Below are 27,665 nucleotides of genomic sequence, written 5' to 3'. Positions count from 1 at the left end.
TTTGATTTTACTGTCACTTCTAATGAAGGGGCTCTCTAGCTGTTTGGGACACACAAAGCAGACAGGTAGTTGGAATATGGCTGGCACTCATTTCCTTTCACTCAATTTAGAAGTTCCTCGGGTCTTCCTATTAGGCCGATGTCTCTTCCCAGTATTTGTAAATGAAATGCTTAACCACTTTTGGGAGTCACAGCTTGTTCAGTATGCAGAATACTCAGCTGTGATTGTAAATGACTTTAGTCTTGAATTTTTGCATTCAAGGTTGCACTCCAGCTTTCACTCACTGCAGTTGTGGCTTAACATAATGGAGTTGCACCTGAATACGTTCAAAGCATAGTCAATCCAAGGTCAGTGTTGTTATCTGAGAACGTCCAATCTCTTGCTTCTGACTCTTCTGCTGTCACTGATATTGATGGCATTCTGAGTCACTCTACCTGGCATCTTCACATAACCTCACTTGAATGTTATTCCATTGAGGAAAGTCCATTTTACTAACCTTCTTGGCTGTATCACTGAGAATCTATTCAAATTTGATATGCATGTGAGCAACATGGTGAATAAAACTAATCAAAAACCTGGCAGATTTCTCTCACATAATGCCAGGAAGTACATGGTGAATTTGTACCTCTTTCCATCCTTCCCATGTTCTTCACAACTTACATGTCTTCTTCCATCTCTCCGGTATAAACTAGAGCAGGCTTGCAGTTGAGTGGCACATTTTGCTAAAGGTCATCACAGCCAAATTCATCACTATTTTATTTATGAAACACTGCATTGTTTAAAACCTGACCATCAGCTGACTGTCACTCAGCCAAGTTTGCTAATAAAGTTATACATTTTTTGACTAACCCCCTCTCTCCAGTGTTATTGTCTGAAGGATTACTCAGTGTGAATGCAGGCCTTTTGCTCGTAATCTGATCAGTATTCTACAAACAAGCAAGAAATCCGGTGACACTCATTGGTCTGCTGATGTCTGTAAATTTTAGAACTATTTGCCCTAAAAACTCCGGTACATGCCTGAGTTGTTAGGACAAAGAGCAACTCAGATACATGCCTGTAAAAAAAAACAAAGAAACAAGCAAAAATATCTTTGAAGTAAAAATAATAATAAAAAAAAACACTAGGATTAAAAATGCCAGTGTAGTATTAGTTAAACCTTAATCTGGATATTTCCTTAGCATATAGATTCTACATTTTTTTAGTTGTGGTATTACTTACATCTTGACCTGGAGATTTTCTACTTGTCATTTGACCCTGCATTCTTTTCCTTCCACTGCTCCTTATGTGGCCCATATTGACTGAGAACTGGCAGTCTTCCACAGTCTCACTCGCTAAACACTTCCTCATATTTCCAACATCTGATCTACATTTTTGGGTTGAATATTTACTGCTGAAGGTTTTTCCTCACTCTTGTATTGTAACTCTAGCTAATTTAGTATCATTGTTAAACACTGTGTATAATAACAATATACTCGGCATGCATGGAGTTTTACCTCCAGAGCTACAACAAGCATTTTGTGTTAAGTATTCTGCTATGTTGTTACTTAGTGTTGTATTAGTTTATAGACTTGTGGTCAGTAGCTAGCAGACATTGTACAGGTCAAGTTCACATTCTCCTATAGTGCTCTCTGAGGGCAATCTTAGATCACTTTAGCTGACTGAATAACAAAAGTCTGAGTTTGTTGTCGAGGTCTGTACTTCCTATTCCTGGTAAGTAGTGTTGTTTCTGACAAGATTGCAATGAACTTGAAAAGGTATTGTACCATGTCAAGGGATGACATGAGATGGCTTATCTTGAGGTTAAAGCATTTCCACATTTGCTTTGACTTTTATTTCGCAGTATTTCACTGTGTGCTGTGTTGGCTTGCAACTGTAAAGATGTGTGCTTCATTGCTAGCAATATGTATGTATCTAGTTGGATATATGTTACATAAGTGCATGAAAAATTCTTTCTTTTTTATTGATTGCATTTGTTACTGGGATAGTCCGACTTGACAAAAAGATTTTCTTTTTCAGCAGAGGTCCAGGGAGAAAAGTTCCACAGTAGTTACAAGTTAGACAGACAATATATGGGTATTTAAAACAATATGTTACAGAAACATATGAGCATACAAATAATTAATAAAGTACATATAGTAGTTAAAAATGATTCTCAAGACTGACTTTTAGATGTATAATATGCAGTATTTTTTCCAAGACGTTAGGAGTTGTGGAAGTTAGAGCTGACAAGGAGAGTCAGTTAGTATCTCATAAGGGGTGGATAGAGTAGAGAAAACGACATGACTGAGTTTGACTAAAAAGTTTGAGTTGTAGGAAGTTATATGCAGAGTTAGGGAGCAGACTTCGCCAGGTGTGGAACATGAGCATAGCCATGTATAAGATAGATATTGCTTTAGCTGATTTTTGAATGATTTATCTGATGCATACTAAAATCTTAATTGAAGATAACCTGTGCATTAACAGTCATTCAGTTAGTTCAAGTGGAATCTGTGGAAATATCCAGAACATTGCAATGCCATACACAGTTTGAGATTTTCCCTTGTATACTATACCCGCGGTGGTGGCGCTGCGGTAGCGCTGTCGCCTCACAGTAAGACGCTGTCCAGTTCGATTCTCATCTAGAGTGTCTTCTGCGTGGAGACATGCGTGAATGGGCGTACCTTCGTTGAAGGTTGTGCGTCAGGCCTGGCAAGCCGGTACGTAAAAAATTAACTGCCAGTCATTAGCGGACCGGAGTTCCACTGTGGCGACCCCTAACCGGGAAAAGCCGAAAGACACAAACAAACTAATCCTTGTAACACTAGGATTTCTCATTACCTGTTTCCCCTAGGGTTCATAATTTTTGTGTAAATCTAGTCCATTTAATAAGAATATGGAAGTACAGTATTTAAATGCATCATTTGAATGTTAATTTTGGCATAGAAAGAGAAAAAGTCATGTATCTTTATGTTGGTGTAAAGCTTGCATGTAGTTTTGATTGCAGTGCTGTCGTTTTATTGTAGAGGACATTGTTTTTCTGTAAAAAAGTACAGTCGTGTAAGTAAATATACCATAGCAGTAGATGTTTGAATGATCACTGCTGCAGTAGCCGTGGCTATATGCAGTTATATCCTGCCACGGATTAAACATAAACAGACAGCTTTCAAAGCTTCAGGGCACCTTCCACATTCCCAAACTGTTAAGCAGCTCCAGCTGTGCTGACTAAAAGACAAGTTTGGGAGCCAAGCCCTTCAGAGCTTTCCTGCCAGCAAAGAGAGTGAGGCTGAGCCCTGAAAGGACAATGCTAGGAAGAACAAAAATAAAATAACCACCCCCTATCATAAACAACATCCCAAAAAAACAACAGAGGGTGGATGGGAGGGAGTGGCTACTGCAGCAGTGATCATGCAAACATCTGCTTTATTGTAACTTTGCTTACACAATTGTACTATGTTTATCATATTGATCACTGCACAGTAGCCTTAACTATATAAGTAGATTACCCCAGCTTACTACATTTTGGCGGTGGGAAGGCAAGAGTCCAGGAGCCCCTGGAGAATGGTCCTTGCAAAGCCTGACCTAGACCTAGAGAAGGACTCATACAAGCTTATAATGCTTTTAGAATACTTCTAGAATCCATCCCTTTCCAAAAAGCCATACATGAAGCCACTGCTGTGGTACAGTGGGCCTTGACCCTGTCTAGAATAGTTTTGTTGTGGTGAGTATAATAAAATGTAATAGACTTAATGGAAACAGCCTGCTTTGATGCAGGTTGTCCCTTCTTACCTTCAAAAGAAGCTAACAATTGATCCCAAGATGTGAAAGATTTAGTTCTGTCAAAGCAGTACCTGAGTTGTCTGTGGACATCCAAGGTGTTAATATCATTTCTTCCTCATGTTTGGGCTTAGAAAAGAAAACAAGGAACTGGATAGTTTGGCATAAAGTAAACACGGATACCACATTAGGCATAATAGAACGATTAGTTCTCAAACAATTCCTGTCCGTGTGGAAAATAAGATAGGGTTAACTCATCATAAGAGCTTGTAACTGGGATACACTTCTTGCAGAAGTCAGAGCAATCAGTAAAACTGTTTTCCATTTTAAGAATCCCATGTCAGCAAGGTTGGATGGTTCAGATGGAGCAACTGTTAGTATTTCTAACAATTTTAAAGATCCCAATGACTGGCCATTAGTTTTCTTGGAAGCCTCTTATGCAAAACCCCTTTCATAAACATTTTAACATGAGAATGCATTGAAAGAAGAGGATCCATATATGGGCAGATGTGCTTAAATTGCTAATAAATGAACCTTGACAGAGGAGTAAGAAAGGCCATAAGATAGTAACTCACACAAATACTGTAAAGCCAGAGAACAATTAGCCCTAAATGGACGCTGGTTATGTTACTGGCACCAACTAGAAAACCATTTTTATCCTGCTTATATGTGATGTTCTAGTAGCAGGCTTTCTTGTTTCCATTAGTACAACAGCTGCTTAAAGGGAGTTAGTACCTTATCATCCAGGAAGTCAAGTGAAGTTGATTGGTGTTGGGGTGTATCAAACACCCCTGTTCTTGTGTGAGTAGATTCTGTCTGTGAGGAAGCTTGTGGCAATTGCTCCTGGCCTTTTCTAAAAGAAGGGAGAACCATGGCTGCCTGTTCCAGAAGGGAGTCCCCACAATGATCCTGGGGGATTCATTCTGAATCTTCAGAAGTACCTAGATATTAGGAGAAAGGATTGAAAATCATACAGGGACGATCCTTCCCAAGGAACAGAAAAGGTATCTGTCTTCTAGGCCTTCTTGCATGGAGTCCTGGAGCAGAATCTTGCCACCTGATTGTTCACAGAGGAGGCAAAATATGTCTACTTTTGGAACTCCCCACAGATGGATCTAACCTTGGAAGACAGCTTGACCTTATTTTCATATATGAGGGTATGCACTTATACGTCTCACCTTGTCTGCCACACAGTTTTGCTCTGATGGAATGTAGGATGTTGGTAGAGTCAGATTGTGCTGTGAAGCTATATCCCAAGCTAACATGGCTAGTCTGCAGAGGGGGTACACCCTGGTTCCCCATTGCTTATTGCTGTACCATATGACTGCGTTATTGTCTGTAATAACTTAAAGAGATCCCAGGGGGCCAAAGATGATTTAGAGTTGAATGCCTTGATCAGGGCAAGCATCTTTTTTATATTTATGTGTTTGCATCTGTCCTTGGTGTCCCACACATCTTGTACTTTTATCCCGCCTAAAACTGCTCCCCAAGCAAAATCTGAGGAGTTTTTGGTGACCGAATGCTTTGGCGCAGGGAAGGAGAAGGCGAGACCTGGATTTATGGATATTGGTTGTCCCTACCAAGTGATTTCCCTTTGACACCTCCCAACACTGGGATCTAAAAAGACAAGGGATGTTGGTACTGCTGCCAAAGAAACTTTAGATACCACAGTATCTTTCTCATTTGGAGTCGTGGCAGGTGTATCATGAGAATCATAGAAGCCATGAGACCCAAAATCCTGTGGTATTTCCTCGCAATGACCAAAGCTTGAGTGGAAAACCCTAGAAACAGATACAGATCTGTTTTTTTTTCCTGTGGAAGAAAAGTTCTTTGACTGAGGTGTCTAGTTGACATCCCAGGAACACAATCCTGTGAGAAGGAGACAAAAAATGTTTTTGAATGTTCTATTAGAATCTCAGCTCGTGTAAGAAAGAGATTCCAGACACTTTCAAAAGAATCTGCAGAGATAAGCAAGTTGCTTTAAGTATGGAAAATGTTGATACCCTGTGTCTACAATGAGCTCTAACTAGAAGTAGACACTTTGTGAACACTCTTGGTGCAGTGGATAGTGCAAAGGTTAAGGCAGATAACTGATAATGTGATCGAGACACACACAGCCTTAAGAAATCCCTGCCTGTATGAATAGGAATGTGATGATCAGCATCTTTTAAATCTAAAGGTAATAGTTAACAGGTTGTGAAGTGACATCATTTTCACTTTGGGCACTATCACACACAGGTTTAGGAAACAAGCATTTTCTTTCTTTGGCACTACAAATGTCCTTGAATACAACCCCTTTCTCACCTGGGGGGACTGGTTCTATCTTTCCCTGGGACAGCATGTGATCAAAAACAGGTGTAAACAAAAGGGTCTGATCTGGAGGATGACGAATGATCCTTTGAAAAGGAGGAATTTCCTCCCACTGACATCTGTAACCTTGATGAATGATCTTCAAAACCCATTTATCTGAAATTATCTGTTGCCAAAGACAAAACTGCAGGTTCAGACTTTCTGGAAGAAGAAAAGGTTCTGTCATGGTGGGAGTTGGGAACAAAGTCTCTAAAGTAGTCATTTTGACTCATTGGACTGTCCTTGGTTTTGGGAGTTTCCAGAATTCTTTTTGCCCCCCTTGCTATACCTTCTTAAACATCTGTTTACCTTTATTCTGTTGAGACTGTTTTTATTTTGTTTCTTACTAGAATTGGATAAGGAGTTAGGGAATCCCTTAGAAAACTTGGAAAAGGAGGGCTGAAAAATTTTTAGAGGTTCCGTATATTAGTTTGCCTCTTTCATCACACTTTTTTATCACCTCTGCAACAGAGGAGCCAAAAACATAATCTGTATTCAAAGAAGGATTTAAAATCTCATTTTTCACATCATTTGGGAGGTTTTAAGGACACAGCCAGGCAAACCTCCTCAAAACAGTTCCAGTGGCCAGAGCCTGAAAGACGTAGCGAGAGAGTCATACATACACTGCAAACAATAAGTAGTGAGTGACCAGTGCAGTAGAACAAACTAAGTTATTTAAAGCAGTTTTCCTTCACAAGAAGGAACTGTAGATAAAACATTCCTGATATTCCACAATTAATCAGAACAAACCTCAACATACGAGTCTGACAATTCAAATTTCTGAGTTCAAAATTACAGAAGCACACACCTTTCCCACATACTTATTATCAATAATCTCCTCATTCTTATCAGAAAGAGAAGGATCGGAATTAACTAAATATTTAGCAGCAGAGGGATTAGCTAAAGCTATAGCTGCTGGATCAGATTTGGGAAGAGAGTACAAAAATTAAAGACTGAGGAACTTTATAGGTACTATCTGCCTTTTAGGGGCAGATGGCTGACTGTCACAAAAGTTGCAGGCAGTCACACACGTATGTTCCAAAGGTGATAATACTGGAGAAATGGGTGCAGGTTCTCAAACTTCCACCTGTAACAGCTCACAGTATTTTCTGAGGGACTGAGAAACCTAAGTGTTTTCCAATGAACCACTGACACATTCTAGAAACAGTCTCAGACAGAATCCCCACAGAGAAAGTCAAAAGCTGAGCTCTTTTCTGAGTCTGAATCCAAAATCTGAGGAAAGAATCCTGTATCTGTCCCTTTACAGGTTCATAGGTTCATAGGTGTGTACTAGGTTAATGGCCATGTGGCCTTTACAAGCCTAGCCATAGGATTACCCTGGCATCGTGCCACCCAACCTTAGTTCCCAGTGCCTCTATCAGGTAGAGCCGCTGGAGTTATCCCTGGGGTGAATTTTCTATTTCCCATCCCCTCATCAAGTTTTCTCTTGAAGAGGGCCAGTGAGGTGCTCTGCTTGACATGTATGGGAAGTCTATTCCATAGCATGGGCAGTCTCTGAGTTATGAACCTGTCCCTCTAGCATGCGCTGTTGATTGTGGTAATGAGGTTGAGGTCTCCGGAGCTTGTGGTGAGGAAGGATTGAGATTTCTTTAGCTGTAGTATTTCTAACAGAGCTGGGTCAGACATGGCTTTGTAAGTCAAGCAGAGATCGTCTCTAAGTAGGCGATATGAGACAGAGAATAGTTGGAGTTTTTTGAGTCTGTTCATGTAGGACAAGTGTTTAAGGCCTAGGATCCTCTTTGTGAGGTACTTTTGTGGCCTCCCCAGTTGTTGCAGGTGTCTAGTGAAGTACATGCCAAATGGGGTATTGTACTCTATGATTGGCTTAATGAGAGAAGAGTAGCGGGAGACAATGACCTCTTTCTTCCTGGATGCAAAACCCTTAGTGATGAGATGTGCCACACAAAAAGACTTTGACCACTGTGGCAATATGGTGATCAAAGGAGAGGTTGCTGTCAACCTGTGTACCTAGATCTCTTATAACACCTTCTGTGTTCAGTGGACTACCATCGGTGTGGTAATTCATGGGAACCGGGTTTTTCCCAAAGGGGATGACGATACATTTTTTGGCAATGAGCTTATGGCCCTGGTTCTGACACCAGTCGTTGGTCTCAGTGAGGCCATTCTGTAGGATGTCATCACCACTTGGGGAGTTAATAATAGCTCCCAGCTTACAATCATCTGCGAAGTTTGTGAGCCAGAGTCCCTTTGTGTTGGCCTGGACTTCAGAGAAGTAGATACAAAACAGGATTGGACCCAGAACCGAACCCTGTGGGACTCCACTCATTACTACTCGGCAGTCTGACTTGGAGTCAGCTACTTTCACACTGTGGGTTCTATCTGTGAGCTAGTTTGCAACCCACCTAGTGATATAGGGGTTGATGCATAGCTTAGTGAGTTTTTCTATGATTCCTGAGTGGGGAATGGTATCAAAGGCCTTGGCCAGATTAAGGTAGGCTGCATGAACCACCTTGCCTTCATCCACAACTCTGGTGACTGACTCAAAGAAGTCGACCAAGTTGAGCAGGCATTATCTAACCTTCACAAAACCAAACTATGTGAGATCCAGAGTTTGGAGAGTCCCTGTATCCTTGTTTATTAGGTCCATGATGATGTGTTCCATAGCGTTGCATATTAGACTCATCAGGCTAATGAGGCGATAGTTCCCAGGGTCTGTAGTCATGCCTCCTTTGTGGAGAGGGATGACTGTAGCAGTGTGCCATTTGATAGGGACAAAGCCTGATGTGAGGCTGTGATTGAACAGGGCATACAGGTGAGGTGCCAGTTCACTCTGTAGTTCATGTAGAACACAACCAGGGATATTGTCAGATCCCATAGAAGCTGTATTCTTGGCCTTGGACAGTGCTGTTTTTACCTGTGCAGTAGTAATACTGGGTGTCTGGCAATCTACTGGTATTGGGATTTGTCCTTTGAGGGGGTAAAGTTGGCACTGAATCTGTCGGTCAGTATATTGGCAATATCTGTTGGCTCGGTATAGGCGTTCCCATTGTGCAGTAGCTCAGAGCAAATCTGGGTATTGCCGTGGAGATTCTTTACATAACTATAGAAGGCCTTGTGGTTGTTTTTACTATTTGCTGCAATTCTGTTTTCATAGCTAGCTTTAGAGGATTTGATAAGGGATCTCAACATTTTGTTGAGGTTTATAAGGGAGTTATTCCAGTATTGGGACTTCACCTTATGCCACATCAGTTTCCTCCTTGTGTTGTAGAGTTTATTTCTGGCAGGGGACAACCAGATTGGCTTCCTTTTTTTTATAGGAGAGCATCTTGGTTCTATAGGGTATGGCAAGATCCATGCATTTGTGTACGTGTTCGTAAAGTGCATTTGTGCATGATTCTGCGGTCATGCTACTATTCCCCATTTGCATAGGTGTCGTGAAGTTAGCTACCTCTGTTTTAGGAGCCCAAAGTTAGCTCTGGAGAAGTTTTTCATGGTGGTTACCTTTGTGGGGGGGTGTGTGATTAGTTTGTGGTCAGATCTAACCAGGGAGGATTTGACTATTGGTGTAGAGCAACAGTCACCCATGTTAGTAATGACCAGGTTACCTCTAGTGGGGGTAAAAATGAGCTGCTCCAGGGCATTAGAATTATTGAATTCCAGGAAACGTTGGGCAAGTGTATTGGTACATGAGTAGTTTCCCCAGTTAATGGAGGGGTAGTTGAAGTTGCCCAGTATGAGATTGTTAGGTTGGACCCTAATATTCCCCAGGGTGCTTAGGAACATGGTATGTGAGTCTTGGGACATGGTTGGGGACCTACAACAGGCTATGACCTGAATCGCTGTCTTACCCAATGTTAGCTGCACCTGAAGTATCTCTGATGCGTTTTGTTGGGCTACCAGTCTGGAGGTGTGCACATCCTTTATGAATATTTAAACACCACTGCCTTTGGAGATTCGGTCCAAGTTCTGGGGCCTAAAGGTATGGAATGAGTTATAGCCTGGTAGTGCAGGGGTGCTTTCTGCTGCCTTGAACCAGGTCACTATTACAGCACAAATGTCGATGTTCTCCATTTTAAGGAGTGCTTCGAGCGAGTGCATTTTGAGGTTTAGACTTCTAGCTTTGAGCAGCATGACCCTCAGACTGCATTTCTTTGTAGCTGTTACAGTGGTATTTTGGTCTTTGGAACATCGCCTAAAAAAGGCACTATAGGGGTGGCAAGAGCCTTGGCCAGTATCCGGAAGCCCAGGGGTGACAGATGCAGGCCATCTCTGGCATCAAGGTCTGTCATTCATGTCATCCCAGGCAGACAGATACGGGATCCCCCTAGAGTGACACCAGAAACTTAGCCAATTGTTGAAATCAATCATTTTCTGCTCGTACTGTGGTATCATTCTGGGTGATGGTAGGATGCTGCTCAGGGCTAGGGTCATACCTGCCTAGGCATACATAATCCGAGAGCTCTTCCATGTCTCTTTCCATGTAGTCCAGGTAGGTACATTTGAGGTCATTCACACCTACATGTACAATTGCAGAGTCATATTTGTACCTATTGTTGAGGGACATGAGTGTGTGCATTATGTGGTGGATCCTGGCATGTGACAGGCAGCTGACTGTTACTTTCGCCTTATTCAACCTAGTGAGTGGGACATCAGTGTGCCTCACTATCGAGCTACCTATGACTAGTGTTTTGGGCATGCTGTTTTGCCTTAGGGGCTTTGGTTGAGTGGCACACTGCTTAAGTGAGTTATGTGTCTCATGATTAGTGTTGTGTTGTGGTGGTTGAATGAGTTTTTGCCTTGGAGGTCTCTGCTGTTTGGGTAGATATTTATTGAGAGCCTCCGCAAAGGTGGGTGTGTGGTTTGTGCTTTTATGTGAAGGCAGTGCTGGTGTGTGTTCTGGAGGGCTATGTGTTCCATGTGGTATGGTGCAAGTGTTGACCTTCTCTTAACCAGCTATTCCGGTCTTGGCTGGAGAGTGTGTGGCTTCCAATTTGGATATATAAGTGCATCTCGCGCAAGTCTGAGTGTTGGGAGGTAAGAGGAGAGGGTTGTCGGTGTACATGAGGCAGTTGCTACATTGCCTCAGGATGCCCAGGTTCACCAGGTTAATAGGAGAAAGCACAGGGAACTGACCTTTAGACATGCCTGGAGGGGTGGGCATTAATAAGTACTGGAGCTGTTTCCTTGTATTACGTTTAGTGCTGGTAGCACTTTTGTATGCTACAGTAATTGCTACCAGAAGTCTGGTAGAGTGCTAGACTAATAAGCTAGTAAAAGTGCAGGAGACGTGAGACCTAGCAGATCTAAGGGAAAAAGTGAAGAGCCGACTTTGGCACTGCACAGAAACTTACAAACAGTCCTGGATACAGCAAGTCTATATCTGGACTAGACTAGTTACAGGAAAGGTGGGAAACAAGCGCAAACGCGTGCTTTTAAATCAGAAAGTTGAAAGAGATGGAAAAACTGACCAAACGGCCAGTAAACTACAATTTCTGGGCCAGAAACCACTCCTGTTGTGGTAGATATGCTACCTAGTGCTTACCACTCCCACGGATAAGCTAGAAGGCTTCCCTCCAACACAGAAAGGCTTGGAGGCTCAGAAGCTTACAAAGAGTCATGGATATAGCAAATCTTGGCTCTTCAGTAAAGGAGGAATCTCTCTTTCTTTTACCAGAAACTACTATATATGAAAGATTAATAGCCTGAATTAAACTGTTAGGTGGACCAGTAAACTACTCCTGTCTAAAGAGAGTTGAGGAGGACTAGATATATGCTTAGATTTTCTTCCTTTATGACAGAAAAAATGGGACCAACAGTTTTATTATGGCAGCAGCAACAGCTTCTCCAGGGATGGGCACAACATTCTGACAAAACAGGAGAACTTTCCCTGTTCTCTCTCCCGAGACCAACAGGAGTGGGTCTCCCTTGCCCGCTGAGGGCACCCCAGCAGTTGCAGAGGACGTGGCTAACTCCTGGTCCATAGTGGCTGTAAATGCTACACCAGAAAGATCTGAAATAAAAGATGAGTTGTGTAAATTGCAGAGTTATCCACCAGTGGCTAAAGCAAATTGCTAGCCTGCTGAAATTGCAAAGGCTGTTTGCTTAATTTTTTCTTTGTTGTTCTGGAAATAAGGACTGACTGTGAACTGACAGTTTGTTCCAACGTCATACTGAAAATGGTACCTATTTTCTGGGAGAAACAAGCAGCAAATGCCAGTAAAAACTAAAAGTCTTTAAAAAGTTGCTTTTTTCACAAACAAATACAGTAAAACAACTTTAAAGCACTTTGCCAGCCCCACAAAGTAAAACAAACACAATTTCTCCATAAAAAAGGTTTTCAGTTACTTTAAACAACTTGTAAGCTGACACGAAAAAAAGAGTGCTCCCATTTAAATGTACAGTACGGTCTTGTGAGAGTCCATTAAAACTCAAACTTCTAACTTTAAAATAACTTTCCTGAAGAGGAATGTATTAACAATAAAAAAAAAAATATTGAATGGAAGTTTTTTCCTCAAAGGGAACTTATCTGTTCATCAAAGGAGCAGCACAAGCCAATCATCAGTCTAAGAAAGCATCAGAAAAGCATACTGTTTGGCAGCAGTAAAGCTCTAAAGGGCTTGGCACCCAGGCTTGTCTTGTAGTCCGCTCAGCTTGAACTGCCAGTTTGGGTGTGTTGAAGGTGCCCTGAACCTTTGGAAGCTGTCCGTCTGTTATATCTTTGGTAGGCTATAACCCCATATAGCTAAGGCTACTGCAGCAGTGATCGATATGATGAACATCACTATGTTTATATCTTTCTTTACTGGAAGTATTTACAGAATTCCAGACTGTATAAAAAGAAGATTAAAACAAGGAAGTAATTATTTCTGTAACTGTCAAATCCCAGTGTAGTGCCTGCTTACATACATAGCTCTGAAAGAACAGTAGTAAAGCATATGGAAAGGGGTATTGGCCAAAATGTGTAGTGGAAATTAATATTTTTGAAACATTGAAAAAGGATCTAACAAGCAATATAGGACAAGAGGATGAAATAAGCAAGTTATCTTTGGAAGATCTTTTATATGAAGCCAAATTACTTTGATAGGTTTGTGATGCCCCACCATTGGACTAATAATCAAGGAGCCTCAATCCTCACCACTAGCACCAGTGGGGGACATACATTGGGAGGATGACAAGTATGCACACAGAATTTCCAGATGCAGCTCTCTGCATCAAGTGCAATTTCCATTAAGAAAACACAGAGACCACAGTCAGTCCGGGGCTGATTTCTCCCTCTTTCTCCAGATCCCCAGTAAGACTCCCCACTTACACAGCTATAGAGCTGAGTCCTTATCCAGGGTTCCAAGCCAAGTCTTCCAACACTGGAAGCGCCTTCTGTGTGGAGTCTGCATGTCCTCCCCGTGGTCAAGTGATGTTTAAAAGACATGCAGGTAGGTGCATGCGTGAATGGGAGTGCCTTCTTTGAAGGGTGGGCGTTGGGCTGGCACCTCTGCACCGTAAAAATCCACTGCCAATCATTAGCAGACCGGAGCTCCAGTGTGGCGACCCCTAACCGGGAAAAGTCGAAAGACATTAATGGTGTATGTACATTTCTGTTCTATTGCAGTAGGGTACACTGTGGCTACATTTCAAGCAGCACTTTGTAAAATACCTGTTCAGCACACGTCTGTACAAACCATCTTATATGACATACAGCTCTAATACATGTGTAACACAAACATCTTATATGAATCATGTTGATATTCACAAATGACATATAATTATTTACAAAATTCAGATAGCTGGGCTGGCAGTATCTTCTTTCGTGACAAGGTTAACTAAATTAACTATGCCTTGAAAAGTCTACTCAAGCTAAGTCACAAATACTTTTTTACTTTAACAGTGACGAATTAATGCAGCATGCTACATGCAAGCTGGTAGAAAACATCTGGACAGTCTGTGCTTGCCATTTGGGAGGAAAGAGTCCTTATGTAAATAAGTTAACCTACTGGCTAAATGTGGGTCAGTAGAAGGCGTGCATGGATAACAAAAGGATGCGTCTGAGCTGTCAATTGTGTTTCACAAAGGGTATGACATAGACCTGTATGTAACAGCCTAGTCTGTCAGTGCATTTTGTATAATTCTGATATTTTTACTTACTTTATGCATTTTTTGATTGAGCTACTAGGACAGTAGTGTTTCTGCTGTGGTATATGATAGCTTAAAAGTACAGTAATGTGTCATAAATATCCACTTCTGGGCAGAAGTAAAAATAAAAAAAGCAGGCTACACATAGGTTTAATTCACATATGCAGATAATGTGAATCATAAAAGAGCAACTTTTTTATAACTAATGTAGAGAAATAGTAACATGCTATTTGTTGAATAACAGACAACCAGGGTTCCACAAAAATAGCTCTTGAGGTTAGCTGCTCTCCTACTATGTTATGCTTCATTATTTCCAGTGACGGTTACACCAGATTTTTCCCCCTCTACAGTTTCTGGAGACTAGTTTGCTGCCAGATGAAACTGTAGCAAGCCACCTGTTTTTTTTTTTTTTACAGATTGTTCAACATTATCAATTGAATTTACTGCACTGCTGCTTATTAAATGGAAATATTTTTTTATCCACCACATTGTGTTATGTTTTCATCTCAGCTACAGAGCTGTTACTAGATAAATATAAAATCATCTTGGCAGATGACTGATCTGGTTCCTATCAGTGTTATTTGCTTTCATTAAGTTACAAAGCTGAGCTCTTTTATTTCACTTATTTTGCAACTTTTTGATAAAGCAACCAAGTAATCTAAAAAAAAAAAAGAGAGGAGCTGATTGTTATTTAAATAATTTTAAAAAGCTGTATGTGCTTAAGCCTACAATGACATAATCAGTGGTCTTGCTGTTTCTGTCACCTTATTTGATTTTTGTTTTAATTTTGTGGTTTTTTGTCTTCTCCAGACTCCCAGCTGCTGGGCAGAAGATACAGTAGAAAAACGAAGCACACATCAGCGCTCCGCTTCGTGGGGAAGTGCTGACCAACTCAAGGAGGTAACTAGCCCCTGCTGTGACACTTGTCACAAATTTGAACTCTGACAAAAATTTCCTGAATGACTTCACTTGACATCACTTAGATGGCCTGGATACACACAGCAAGTTTAGAGGGAATAGCTTCTGGTAAAATATTATTTAAAAAATATCCTGTATAAAAATTAGTATAACTTATTTAGTGTCTAGGCCGTAAAATGATGTCAATATGAAAATGTGAGTTTTGGCCATGTTTATATAAATTGATGCACAGAAAGATTTGTGATACATGTTTTGTGCTTCTGTATTCAGTTTTTTAAAAACATATATTGCACTAGCCCTTAATGAGAGTAAATTTCCAAGAGCATACTTTGATTATTTTTACACACACACACACACACACACACACACACACACACACACACACACTTTTACACTCCCTTTTCCTTAGTATGGTTAGCTAGTGTAATAGGTCATACTAAGCTACAATAAACCTCCCTTGATATTTAGATGGTATGCATCAAAATCAAAAACAACAGCATTAGTTTAGTTCTTTTGTGATTATTTATTAAGAATTAGTTTACTTTTACGTACTACCATTATTGACTCAGTATACATCTGGTATGCATCTCACATAAGGTTGGGAGGGTGGCTTAATGGTTAAGGTGTTTGCCTTACAAACACAAGGTGCAGGGTTTGAGTCCCGCAAGGGATAATTGGTTAGGATTAAAATGGATCGCAAAGGCAGTTAGCTTAGTACTAATTTATAAGTAACTGTCAAAGTGACCCCTCCCTCCTTAAACAAAATATGTAAAAAAGGCATTAGAAGTGCTGCTGTGGTGAGTACTTAATTGTCTGCAGTAGAGTTAATGACCATTTTTTTTATTATTTTTAGTACCTTCCTAAGTTTAATTTCATGTTCTAGCATTTTTATTTATAAATGGCTGCTACCTCTGCACACTCTTTATTGCGTGGAAATGCAACAAATGTATCAGTTTTATTGCTGAGTGTTGAGTATGTACCATTATCAGCAGTGTGAGAAATGAAGTGCAAACAGACTTTGTGTGATGCCACATATGACAGCATAGCATTTTCTTTTTCACCGTTTTCCATCAGTGGTGTTCCCACATTGCAGTTTTCTGTGCTCCACTGCTGGGTAAGTGCACTGTGGGTTGACTTGTGGTAGCCCCTGGTTGTCATGTGAGAAGAGAATGAGAATGACGCCTTTAAATCTTTCATCATTACTGTCTGGACATTGCAGCTCTAAACTCAGACCCTTGGCCTGTCATCCTGCAACAGTAATAGTTTGTCACCCCCCCCCCCCACCACCACCACCTCTAATGATTATTTTCTCATCTGGAGCTCTGGCACGAATTCATTTCCTGAAACACATGCTGCTTCACTGTCTGCATATAAATCTGCCTGAATGCACTGTTCGTACTGACGATCTGGCCCCTGGTAACATTTAAACAGGTGGTTAACCCAGTCTTGCAGTTACCTATAAACATGGGAATGTAGGAATAAAACAAAGCAAGCAATCACATGGTCCATAATATGCATAGCTGTACTCACTTTAAGTAAATACACTTAATATTCTTGCCACCCTTCTCAAGCATTTAATAGTGCTCACCTCTCAAATTGTGCAGGGTTGTACATGATAGCCTTGGGGTAAATGTGTGTCGATCATGCTCACCTCTCAAATTGTGCAGGGCTGCACATGATAGCCCTGGGATGAATGTATGTCGATCATGCTCATCTCTCAAATTGTGCAGGGCTGTACATGATAGCCCTGGGGTAAATGTATGTCGATCATGCTCACCTCTCAAATTGTGCAGGGCTCTACATGATAGCCCTGGGGTAAATGTATGTCGATCTTGCAGTAATCAAGACAATCCTTAAAGGCAGCCAGAGTACCATTTTGCTTGACCTTTACTGGTAACTTATTCCATAGACTGGGAATACACTAAGTTAAGAAATTCTCCCTCCAGTGATATTATATACATCTATTTCCCCTAGTACGGGTGTTTGATGAGCCGCTTGTTTTGCGAAGAAATAGGAGGACAAACAGGACTGGGTCTTTCTTGGCTTGAAAAGTGAGATACAGTTTTCCTTGGTGTAGCTAGCAGGCTGTTGAGTTTAAGGAGACTTGTGCAAATTGTTGGTGTGGTTGAAGGGTTTAAGGTCTTTCACTGTTTTGGCTAAAAATCATTCTGGTTTTTCTATTTGAGCAACATGCTTGGATTTGTACATGCCAGTTGGGGGCACTGCGTTTAAGGATGGCTCTGAAAAGGGAAGACTATTATAGCAAGATGATTTCATGGGATCTTGAAGATAACTCCCTTGGAAATTAACTGGGTCAGATAGAAGGATTTCCTGGCTATGGTGGAATCATGATGACTGAATGAGACAGAGTTTTTCACTTCTGTACTTGGGTCTCTTATGACTTTATCTGTTTGAAGAGGAGTACCCCTTATACCAGGCAGGAGCAGCTTCTTTGATAAATATTACTTTGTTGCACCTTTTTGCATTTAGCATAAAACCAGTTTCAGTGCACCAGGTAAGAGCATGTTTCAGCCATTGTTGGAGCAGTTTAGTAGCAGTGGATGAGCAGATAAAAATGCCCAGCTTGCAGATAGTAGAAAAAAATTGTCCAACCACATTTCAGGGATATTGGCTTGGATGTAAAAAAAAAATAAATGCCAGACAGAAGATGGGCCATCTGTGATCCCTGTGGTACCCTACTAGTTGCAGTTTTACATTCAGATAGGGTACTTGCAATTTGTACTACTTAGGATCTGTTGTTTATCCAATTTGCAGCCCAACTGGCAATTTTTATTACTTGGGATCTGTTGTATAACCACTCTGCAATCCAATGGACAATGTAGGGTTTTACATTCAGAACAATAAATGCAAGTCTGTTTGTGAATGTGTATTCTTATATTTGCATGTTAACCATATAGCTTCATAGTTAAGAACTAGGCTAGCTACCCTTGTAAGTCATTTTAAGCCTAGCCAATTTCCCTCAAAGGTGAAAATCAAACCTAGTACCTTGTGTTTTTGAGGTAAACGCCATAACCATTACACCAACCCCTAGTGAAATTATTAAAAAGAATGTCCATATGTCCTCCTAATCAACTGCTGATGGTGGGACATCATTATTATAAGTAGAAATGTAAGCAGCATGTTGGTAGACCAACCTGTTGTCATGTGTAGCGCCATGGGTATATAAATTGATAGACATTCATTTGACTGATACCCAAAATGGCAGACATCTTAGCTTGTTTGTTTTTTTGCCCTTTGAGGCAGTGGGCATTACTCCTGCTCCCTTACTTTAATGCTTTTAATACAAAGTTTATACCAAAAGACAATATTAGCATCTGTTTTATGAGTCATTCATTTCCATGTCAGATAAGTATGATGTTGAGCAGTTACATGTCCGGCAATTCAAACTCTACCTATTGTATCAAGTAGAATCTGAGAAAATGCAATTAAAATTAGAAAAAAACAAAGCTGCATGCAGTTGCAGATAAAAGAGCCCTTTTTTGAACTACTTAATATCCCTTAGGAATCATACGGTATACAAAACAGGATCCACTGCTACTGCTTTTAACTGCATGCCTTGAAGTATAATTCCACTCCCCACCCAAACAAACGCAAATACTCCAGCCTGACAGCCAGAATACACAAATGCTGAAGACAGACATACTTTGAGCTGTAACAGGTCTCAACAACTAAACAAAAATAAAACCTACTAACAAACACACACACACACACTCATCATATACATACAAACCAAAGAAAGAGGATGGAGTATGCAAAAAACAGAACCAAGACAAAAAAGAGTGGACTGCAAGGTCACTACCACTGTGTGTGGAAGTCCAGGGAAGAAAACCAAACAAATCGACCAAATGCAATTAATTCCAAGCAACATTTAATGGCAAATGTAATAAATATGTTATGGTCACACTCCAAAAGTATCATTGCACCAGAGAGTATACATTAAGTTTAGCACAAAATTTAATATCTTCCAGTATTAGTAAAACATGCTTTCGTCTTACCACATTTCTCAAGGACTTCATCACTACTATGAAAACAAGATACCCCAGTGGTTAAATGCAGAATCTATGTCACATGATAAATTCCACTTAGTAAAAAAACTTAAAAAGACATTGTCATATACTAGTTGTCTATAAAATGTTATATTATCTAAACTATCAACTTTAAAAGTGCAACCTATTCTAAATTAAAAAGTTGAACAATACGCAAAGTACAAAAAATTATAAAGAACATGAAAAATCATAAACGCTAACAAAAATATACAAATATGTATTTCAATTTTCTATACTAATATTAATTGATTAATATTTTTATCAAAGTTTTGCTGCCCTCGGTTTTACTACTGGATGGATAGACACATTTCTGTTAAGACATGGAGGTGTACTGCAACAAGTCTGAGTTGCCAGATGAATTCTCTACACTCATTGGTGGTCTCCCATGTACCATCTCCAGGGCTGGATAGAATAATTTCTAGAATACCAAATTCAAATCTTTTAAAATCACTACATACACAGCATGCCTATATGTAGCATTATTGGAATTGCCTTTCTTAATATCCTGACAATGTTCATATATCATTTTCTTGAATACTCTTTCTTTCTTATCTGTGTAAAATCCCAAACACTGGTTGTGTTTAGCAATATAAACAAATTATGCTGCATTACAATACCCATTTTTCAAAGTCACTTTTGACCAAAATGTGTTGTCAGTATTCATATGGTCACCTGTACAAATGTAGAGACACTACTCACATACCACATTTTTTGTTCCTGTTGGATGTATTATAGAATTCAGTAGTTGGCTACATACATCCCCTTCAAAATGGTTTTCATTTTATTTGAAATCTTATAAACAAAGTACAGTTCTTCTCCAACACAATTATATACTTCATTGTTTACTATACTTCATTGTTTACCTTCAAAAACTTCCAATTACGCTTAACATTTTTTTTCACTTGTTCTGAACCAGTAGTATATTGTAAGACCATAGTCTTATTAAAATTGTGGTAATTTTCATTTTATATCATTTTTTAAATATGTATTTCTGTTCCCAAAGGTTCAGAGTCAGCTATGGTCTTGTTAGTGTCAGCTAAACCAGTACCTAATGGGAGTTTATATCTCCTTCCCCATTCACTCCTAACCAAATCTCACATGTTTTAAGTAGTTCCATTGGATAGCCCCTCTCTAAAAGCATATAAGATACCATATTTATTTCTGCATCATATAATTTGATGCCCAAGATCATCCTAACAATCTTTATAAACTTGCCTTTAACCATTTTTTTTGTAAATAAAAGGGTGGAAATTGCTGAAATGCAAGTATGAGTTAGAAAAAGTATTTTTTTTATATATACAGTTTAGAAACAAAACCACTATTGGTCATGAAAATAGTGGTATCCAAATAATTATGTCCCTACAATACTTATACGTAAATGTCAGAAACTGTGTAGAAGTGTTAGGGTATTCAATAAATTTGACAACACTCTTTTCATCTCCATTGCAAATGATGAAAATGTCATCCAAAAATCTGAGGTACATCTTACAACAGGAACAAAATATAGATAGAAAGACTGCTTGCTTCTCCTAAGACAATTTAACTAAATTGGCAAGTATGGATGCACAAGCTATACCCATGACAACTACTTTAATCTGCCTATATACTTCCCCTTCGAAATAAAGAAAATTATTAAACAAAATTAACTGAACAAAATCCATCAGTAATCCAATGTCTTGGGTACACAAAAATCCAAGTGATAAAACAGATTTCAGTTTATTTGAAAAAGGGTTTACTTTCGTTCCCAGTAAGAAATATGATGTCACGGATGCCATTATAAAGTTAAAATTATTTAGCAGGAAATTATATTTATCCTGGTATTACAAGGAACAAGAGAACATTGCCCCTTTTATTAAGAATACCTTTAGAGAGCATAGTACTTGGTATCCCAGGATGCACACCACCATCTCTACATTTTAGAGAGTCTCTGCAAAAAGACCTTTATAATTTAGCTTGTAGTAATGTCAGGTTTAAATCGTCCAGTCTTAGTATGGAGGAGAGAATGTTGCTCAACACTCTCTCCAATGATAAAACTACCCATGTTATGAAACCTATCAGTAAAGACTACAAGCTAGATTTTACACTGTGTGATTCCTTAGAACCTCTTGACCTCTTAATACAAGGGGTTTTAAGGAATCACACAGTAGAAAATCTAGCTTAGCTAGATTTTTCTTGTAGTTTTTACTAATTGGTCTGTCTGTGTGACTTTATTAATCATTGTTTTAGTTTATTAGTTGGAATATTTTGCAGACACCCTAATGGTTATGAACATCACCTGCATACGACAACCCTGTGTTTCCAAAAGTTAGCCAAACAGTTCACTTATGCTGTGCTGATGAGGCCATAAGAAGGTTGAAACATGCATGTCCACAGCTAGTGGGGTTTGGCTTTATTGGCTTGAATTTGCCTGTAACAGACTCAAAAAGGAAACAAAGTCATGGGCATTCAGAATTGCTGAAACACCTGATGCTCTTAAGGGGTCATTTGCATATATCCCATGTACCTTTAATACAAGAGGTTAATTTAAGGTGTCACACAGTGGAAAATCTAGCTTGGCTAGATTTTTCTTGTATTTTTTATTGATTGGTTTGTCTTTGTGACCTTGTTACTCATTGTTTTAGCATATTATGAAACTTGAGAAAGGTGGTGGTATAGTACTGCTTAATGACATTGATTATATTGAGATGTTTTCCCTTTTATAGAATACTAATACTTATATTATGGTATCTAGCAATGAATTTAATGTGGCATTCAGGAATATTGATTTAGTTTTGGAAGATCTATTGCATCAGGGAATTATTCCTGATTCTTTGTTCCAATTTTTCAAAGTTCTGATAAAGTCCTTGAATAATGTGGTAAGGACAAAACCATGTTTTACTAATGCTGGAAGATGTTAAATTTCATGCTAAACATATTGTATAATCTCCGCTGCTACAATACTGTTAGAGCAAGACTGCACCCCTTTTATTGGATTTGCAATTAAATGTTGCATGGAATTAACTGCATTTGGTCGACCTGACCATACACATACACGTAAAAAAATTGAATAGGAGCAACCCACCATTCACCAGAGTTCTTTAACAGTCAAACTCAGAGGTTGCTGCATCTTGGAGAAAGAGTCATTAATGCGGGAAAAGGACAGAAAAATAGAGATCACTCTTTGTCCTGGTAATCATTTGAAATGTTGGGACCTGCTAGAGTAAGTCCTGAAACACGTAGACTGAATGGTCACAAAACCAAGTCCTAGATGACTATATCCAGTAATATTCCCTTTTCTCTGAGGTATGGCATTCTCAGAATTGGCATATTTAAGTTTGGGGGGTTCTGGGGAACTTGCCCTCTGGCAAAAAAGAAGTTTAAAGGAGAGGAGCGATATTTGGGTTACATATTAGAAACACGAAAGATCTAAAATGTGAATGTATGTATGTACATCGACACATAAAGGTCGATGTACATACACAGCGAAACACGTAAACGGCGAAAATCAAAACACTGAATGTGTTTCCTAGCCAGCAGCACAGTGGTGGCGATAAGGAAATATATCCTTCCTCCCCCCCTGTAGTGCAGTCTCGGAGTTGTATATTTAAGAAGGGGGGTCTGGGGGGAGAAGCCCCCCCACATGGGAGGTGCAGGGGGGCTTGCCCCCCTGCATAAGCGTGTTAATGTTTTTTTTTTTTATTTTGTACTTACCTGTGTGGCACGTTTTGCTGATGAAACACATTCAGCATTTTGATTTTCACCGTTTTCGTGTTTCGCTGTGTATGTACATCGATCTTTATGTGTCGATGTACATACATTCGCATTTAAGAGCTTTCGGGGTTTTAATATAGACCCGATATTTGATATTTGAGGTTCTTTTTTTCTTTTGTTGTTTCAGCCTTTTTCTTCAGTCTGTCAGCACTTAGCATTTCAAGTGAAGACATTTCACTAGGAAGCCCCTTCTGCCCGAGGCTGTGAGCCTAACCGCTACTAAAGTACAATATGCTTTGTGAAGGAAGATAATCACTGTTATATGGAGCAGGAGACAAGTGAATGAGCGGCTTCTAATGCATGCAGTTACACTTGAGCAACTGTGATGCAATAACGCGTGTACTGAGCAAGTGAGTAAAAGTCAATAATGGATACATACATAAGAAAAATGAGTCCCAAACCTGAGTGACAAAAAGGCAACAAAAGTAAGTGTGATTACAATAGCATGTATCAAAGTCTTGCCACATTCCACTCATTCATATTGCACCTGATGAACTAAAATAAAATAAATTATTTTAAATGTGGAAGATTTGCCCCCACACCCCCACCTTGTAGGAAGAGACCGAGTGTCTTAAAACAAAACTGGTATATCTTTGAAGAAAAACAAACCTTCCAGATGTGGCAGACTCCATTTTGGGCAAACAGGTGTGATGAAAGCTACTTTGCCATACCAGGCTGCAGCCAGTGTTATGGGCTGTTTTACATTCCCTAGAAATGCACAGCTTGACTTCAGAACATATGTAAAAGTGTTTGGAGTGCGACTCTAAAGAGAGTTTGGAACAGGGGTAGTACAGAGTATTATGGTGCAGTAGAGGTTATGCTTAGATAAAACACAAAGCTTGTGAACTGCAAGTGGGAGCTTAGGCTGCCTGTGACAGTTGCAGTGATGGGTATCTGTTCACTGCTGTCAGGTGAAACATATTACACGTTACTCACCTGAACACTGTACAAGTGGGTGATACAACAGGTAAGAGCCATGAGGCTGGTAGATGTGTTTTTATTAGAAGGGTGCAGTATTAATGAATATATAGTATGTACGAAGGGGTTATTTTCAGTCAAAGTGGTTTACAGAGCCTTTAAATATCCTGAAAGTGAGTAGAGGTGTGCGCCATGGAAAGAATGTTTGAGTATGTGCTGTTATGTCATACCTTTAAATTCTGCGAGATAACCTGCCCCTTGAACTTGTAAAGGGTTATATTATATTGTATTCACTGGTTCAGGCTATTTTTGGTATGCAGTCTGAAGTTCTGAATTCCACCATTTACTATGTCAATAAGGTACAGGTCATTATGTGCTTAACTGGCGACAGTCGAGCATTGAAAAATAAATCACTTTCATTTAAAAACACATCTATGTTTAGCTGAATAAGAAAATAACATGTTATAATTCTTTCATATTTTTTTACACTGGTATCTCTGTTTTCTGAAGGCTTGGTTGTGACTTCTTGTACTTAGATTTGGGATTCTGTTTTTCGTTAGATGAAATTGAATTTGAAATTGAATTGATCATATTTTGTTTTTCGTAGCAGCTAAGAATAGCACTCAATAGTTTGACACTGATTCACATAAGAAACATTTGCAGCGTCTTGGCTGCAACACTTGATTAGATGCCGAGCAGATCAAGGTTTGAAGTGTACAGTTACAGTGTGACGTGGAAGTGTCTTTTAAAACAGCTGACTGAGCTTGCTGAAACAGAACTGTCTGGCACATGGAATTTTGGATTTGCAACCTCTCTTTGTGCTGTTGTGAATTAGAAGAGATTATATTTAAGTGGGTGGACAAACCAAAGCCCATCCTGCAAAGAAAAATTCCATCACCTTTTCACTTTTTGGCTTACTTAATGGCAGCAAGTTAATTTGTCAGTGTTTATGTAGAATTGTTTGAGGCAGTTCACATATTTTAGTGTGCTGCTTAACTGTAGATAAAGGCAGAAGCAGAATCCAGCCAAGGGAAGGAAATTGGACATCAACCACAGAAACACTGCCAGGTAGTGTGCATAACATGTTTGTTTATTTCTGCTTAACGATACAGTAGCTGTCCAGGGAAATTAAGAATTGTCTATTTTCAGGTATGACATAGGACATTGACACCCTTTGCCTAGATTCACAGACAATGTAAGAAAAGGCTGTGGGGATCAAACACGGGCCTTTTGCATGTCCTTGATTCATATTTCATTATTCTGAGTTGTAATTAGTACTTTTCAGCCAATTAAGTGGACTTTTTGATTAAAAGTAATTTTTTTCTTCAGCTTTTTGTTAAAGGTTGTATAAATGTATAGATATGACATAAACATCAAACCCAAATCACACATAAGGGAAACTTATAATTATGGACTATTAATAATGTTTACATATAAATCATCCAACCACATATTCCCTTCCAACCTTTTGCTGTTTTGACACAAGAGCGAAATGCATCAGACCACATTCAGCACAACAGCAACATCTATATAATTTACCACAATGTACAAAACACAACTTGTAATTATTTACATGCTCTAAGTAAAGGTCTAGTTTCTCTTAACAGTCCACAGGCATGACATTTATCTTACCACTCTTGAAATATCCTCGATGTAAACATTGTGTAACAACAACAATAAAGGTTCAACAGATTGTTGAGGGTAGTGAGTCTTTCCATTCTCTTGTTATACCTTTTCACTGCAGTCATTATTAGCCCCCAGGGGTAGGTAAGTGCTGAGAATCACAAATGGAAACGAGAAGTTAAATAATTCAGTTGACTTGAAGTGATGGTACTTTCATACCATCAGACCACAGGGAGTGTATTAAGCTCTGTGCCTGCACCCACTTCTGGATCAGGTGTGGACTGTAGTGTGGGATCCATGTGCCATTACATGGTTTTTATACATCTCCAGCACCGAGCTGATACTCTGTCCTACATCTTGGAGATCATCTCAGAAGTCAAGAAGGCTTTATGTAACATTTTCTAAGCAATCTCAGATATGATCAAACAGTTCTAAGCAACACTGTCATATTATTTTTATATTTTCATTCTCAGTAAGAAAATATTGTTGCAAAAGGATTTTGAAAATGTTAAAGTACCCAGGCATTTTGCTGTGAACTGCAAAATGAAATACATAGAAGATTTGAATGAAGTAACCTGTGTTTCCATTGTTGTACAAGTTGTAGTCTGATTTGGAATAGATTGCCGAAGTGACAGATTATGTAGTGCTGGTTTAAATGAGCGTAATGCTAATAAATAATCTTTACATGATAACTATTTCATATACATAGCTGTGGTATCCACAAATGGTACCTTAGACACCTGGAACACTGTTGACTCATTAGATTGAGTGCTTACTAATGAAACATCCAGCATTTTCATAATGGATTGGCATTACTTAATGTCGTAAGATGCAATAATACACGACTGACTGTACCTAAAGGGACTGTTCCAATAGCATATTAACCTGAAAGATACATTCTCATTTTGCACACAACCTGAATTACTTTTTTAAGGTCTCCTAAATGGATACATAAGACACATCCATCTAAGGGCTGCAGTTCTAATAACTGATGTTGTAAAATATAGGGTTAAGCTTGGAAACCTTGAACCAGCCCTTTGCACTAACTGCATGTGATATGTCAGATTTAGGCTAGCCTTTAAGGAACTGCAGACTTTGATTATGCAAAGTTTTGACAGTATAATGTAGAGGTTGTTTTAGTATTTCTTGTTATGGCCTCTCTTTGCTTTATTTATAAGATCTACTGTTCCATTAAGTGCTGATCTGAGAAATTATTTAATGGAATGTTCCAAGGACAGCCCAGTACATGTACATGCTGGACTTATAAATATGAAGAGAGAGGGACATGGGGACATATATTTTGGTCTTGTTCAGCACTAGAAGACTTTAACTGGGAAGTACTGCAAGTACAGTCTAAATAATGGGCAGAGAGATTAGTTTAAACACTGAGATTATGCTGGTAAACTGGGAATGCCACATAACAAATACCCCAAATGCACTTGTTCAAAATATCACCCACATCAACACCTACAGCTGCATCTCATGAAGCCTCTGCTTTTAAGCCCATAAGGCAAGCCACCACACAATCCAACATTCTGGTCATTGGAGACTCCATTATGAGACACACTGATGTCCCCGTTAACCAGGCCGAGTAAGGAGAAAGTCATGATCAGTTGCTTATCAGGGGCCAGGATCCAACACATTACGTACACAGTAAGGTCACTGGACCACAAGAAACAGTATGACTCAGTCATAGTCCATGTGGGTGTAAATGACCTGAGACATACCTCTCTAGACTAAATGTAGAGAAATATCATGAAGCTCTCAAAAAATGTGTCCTAGGCTGGTATGATCATAGCACTGAGCAGCATTTTACCTTCTGCAAGGATGATGCCACAATATGAACAGAAGACGACTGACTTTAATAATTGGTTTAATTTCTAATGTCATTCTAAGGGGGTGCAATATTTGTCAGCATGGAAGGAGATGGTCAACAGATCACACTGCTTTGTCAGGGATGGCCTGTACCTCTCCCCTCCGGGCATTTGAATATTAGCTAAAACACTGTCCTCTCCCAGAGTGCCCTTTTAGGCAATGCTAAACTGAAAGTACTTCTGACATAGCAATTCAAAACCAAGAAAATCTAAATGTGTTGCTGCTTAATGGTAGGAGTCTAAACAAAAAACACTCCCTACAAGCTCTCCTCACCTTAGAGAATGCTGACGTCTGTGCGGTCAC

At 39.4% G+C, this 27,665-nt stretch overlaps 1 protein-coding gene across 7 annotated transcripts in view; it reads left to right on the top strand.

Moving 5' to 3' along the window:
• GLCCI1 (glucocorticoid induced 1) overlaps positions 1 to 27,665 on the top strand; it is a 1,677,723-nt gene that overhangs the window by 884,699 nt on the left and 765,359 nt on the right. For all 7 annotated transcript variants that reach the window (XM_044066485.1, XM_044066483.1, XM_044066481.1 and 4 more), the window contains exon 3: positions 15,022 to 15,111. In XM_044066485.1, the coding sequence (XP_043922420.1) occupies positions 15,022 to 15,111 (90 nt within the window). The remainder of the gene's footprint in view (positions 1 to 15,021; positions 15,112 to 27,665) is intronic.

Source organism: Protopterus annectens, chromosome 3.part1 (genome assembly GCF_019279795.1).
Source record: "Protopterus annectens isolate FY-2018-M chromosome 3.part1, PAN1.0, whole genome shotgun sequence".
Taxonomy (NCBI): domain Eukaryota; kingdom Metazoa; phylum Chordata; order Ceratodontiformes; family Protopteridae; genus Protopterus; species Protopterus annectens.
This window is presented reverse-complemented; position numbering and strand designations above follow the sequence as displayed.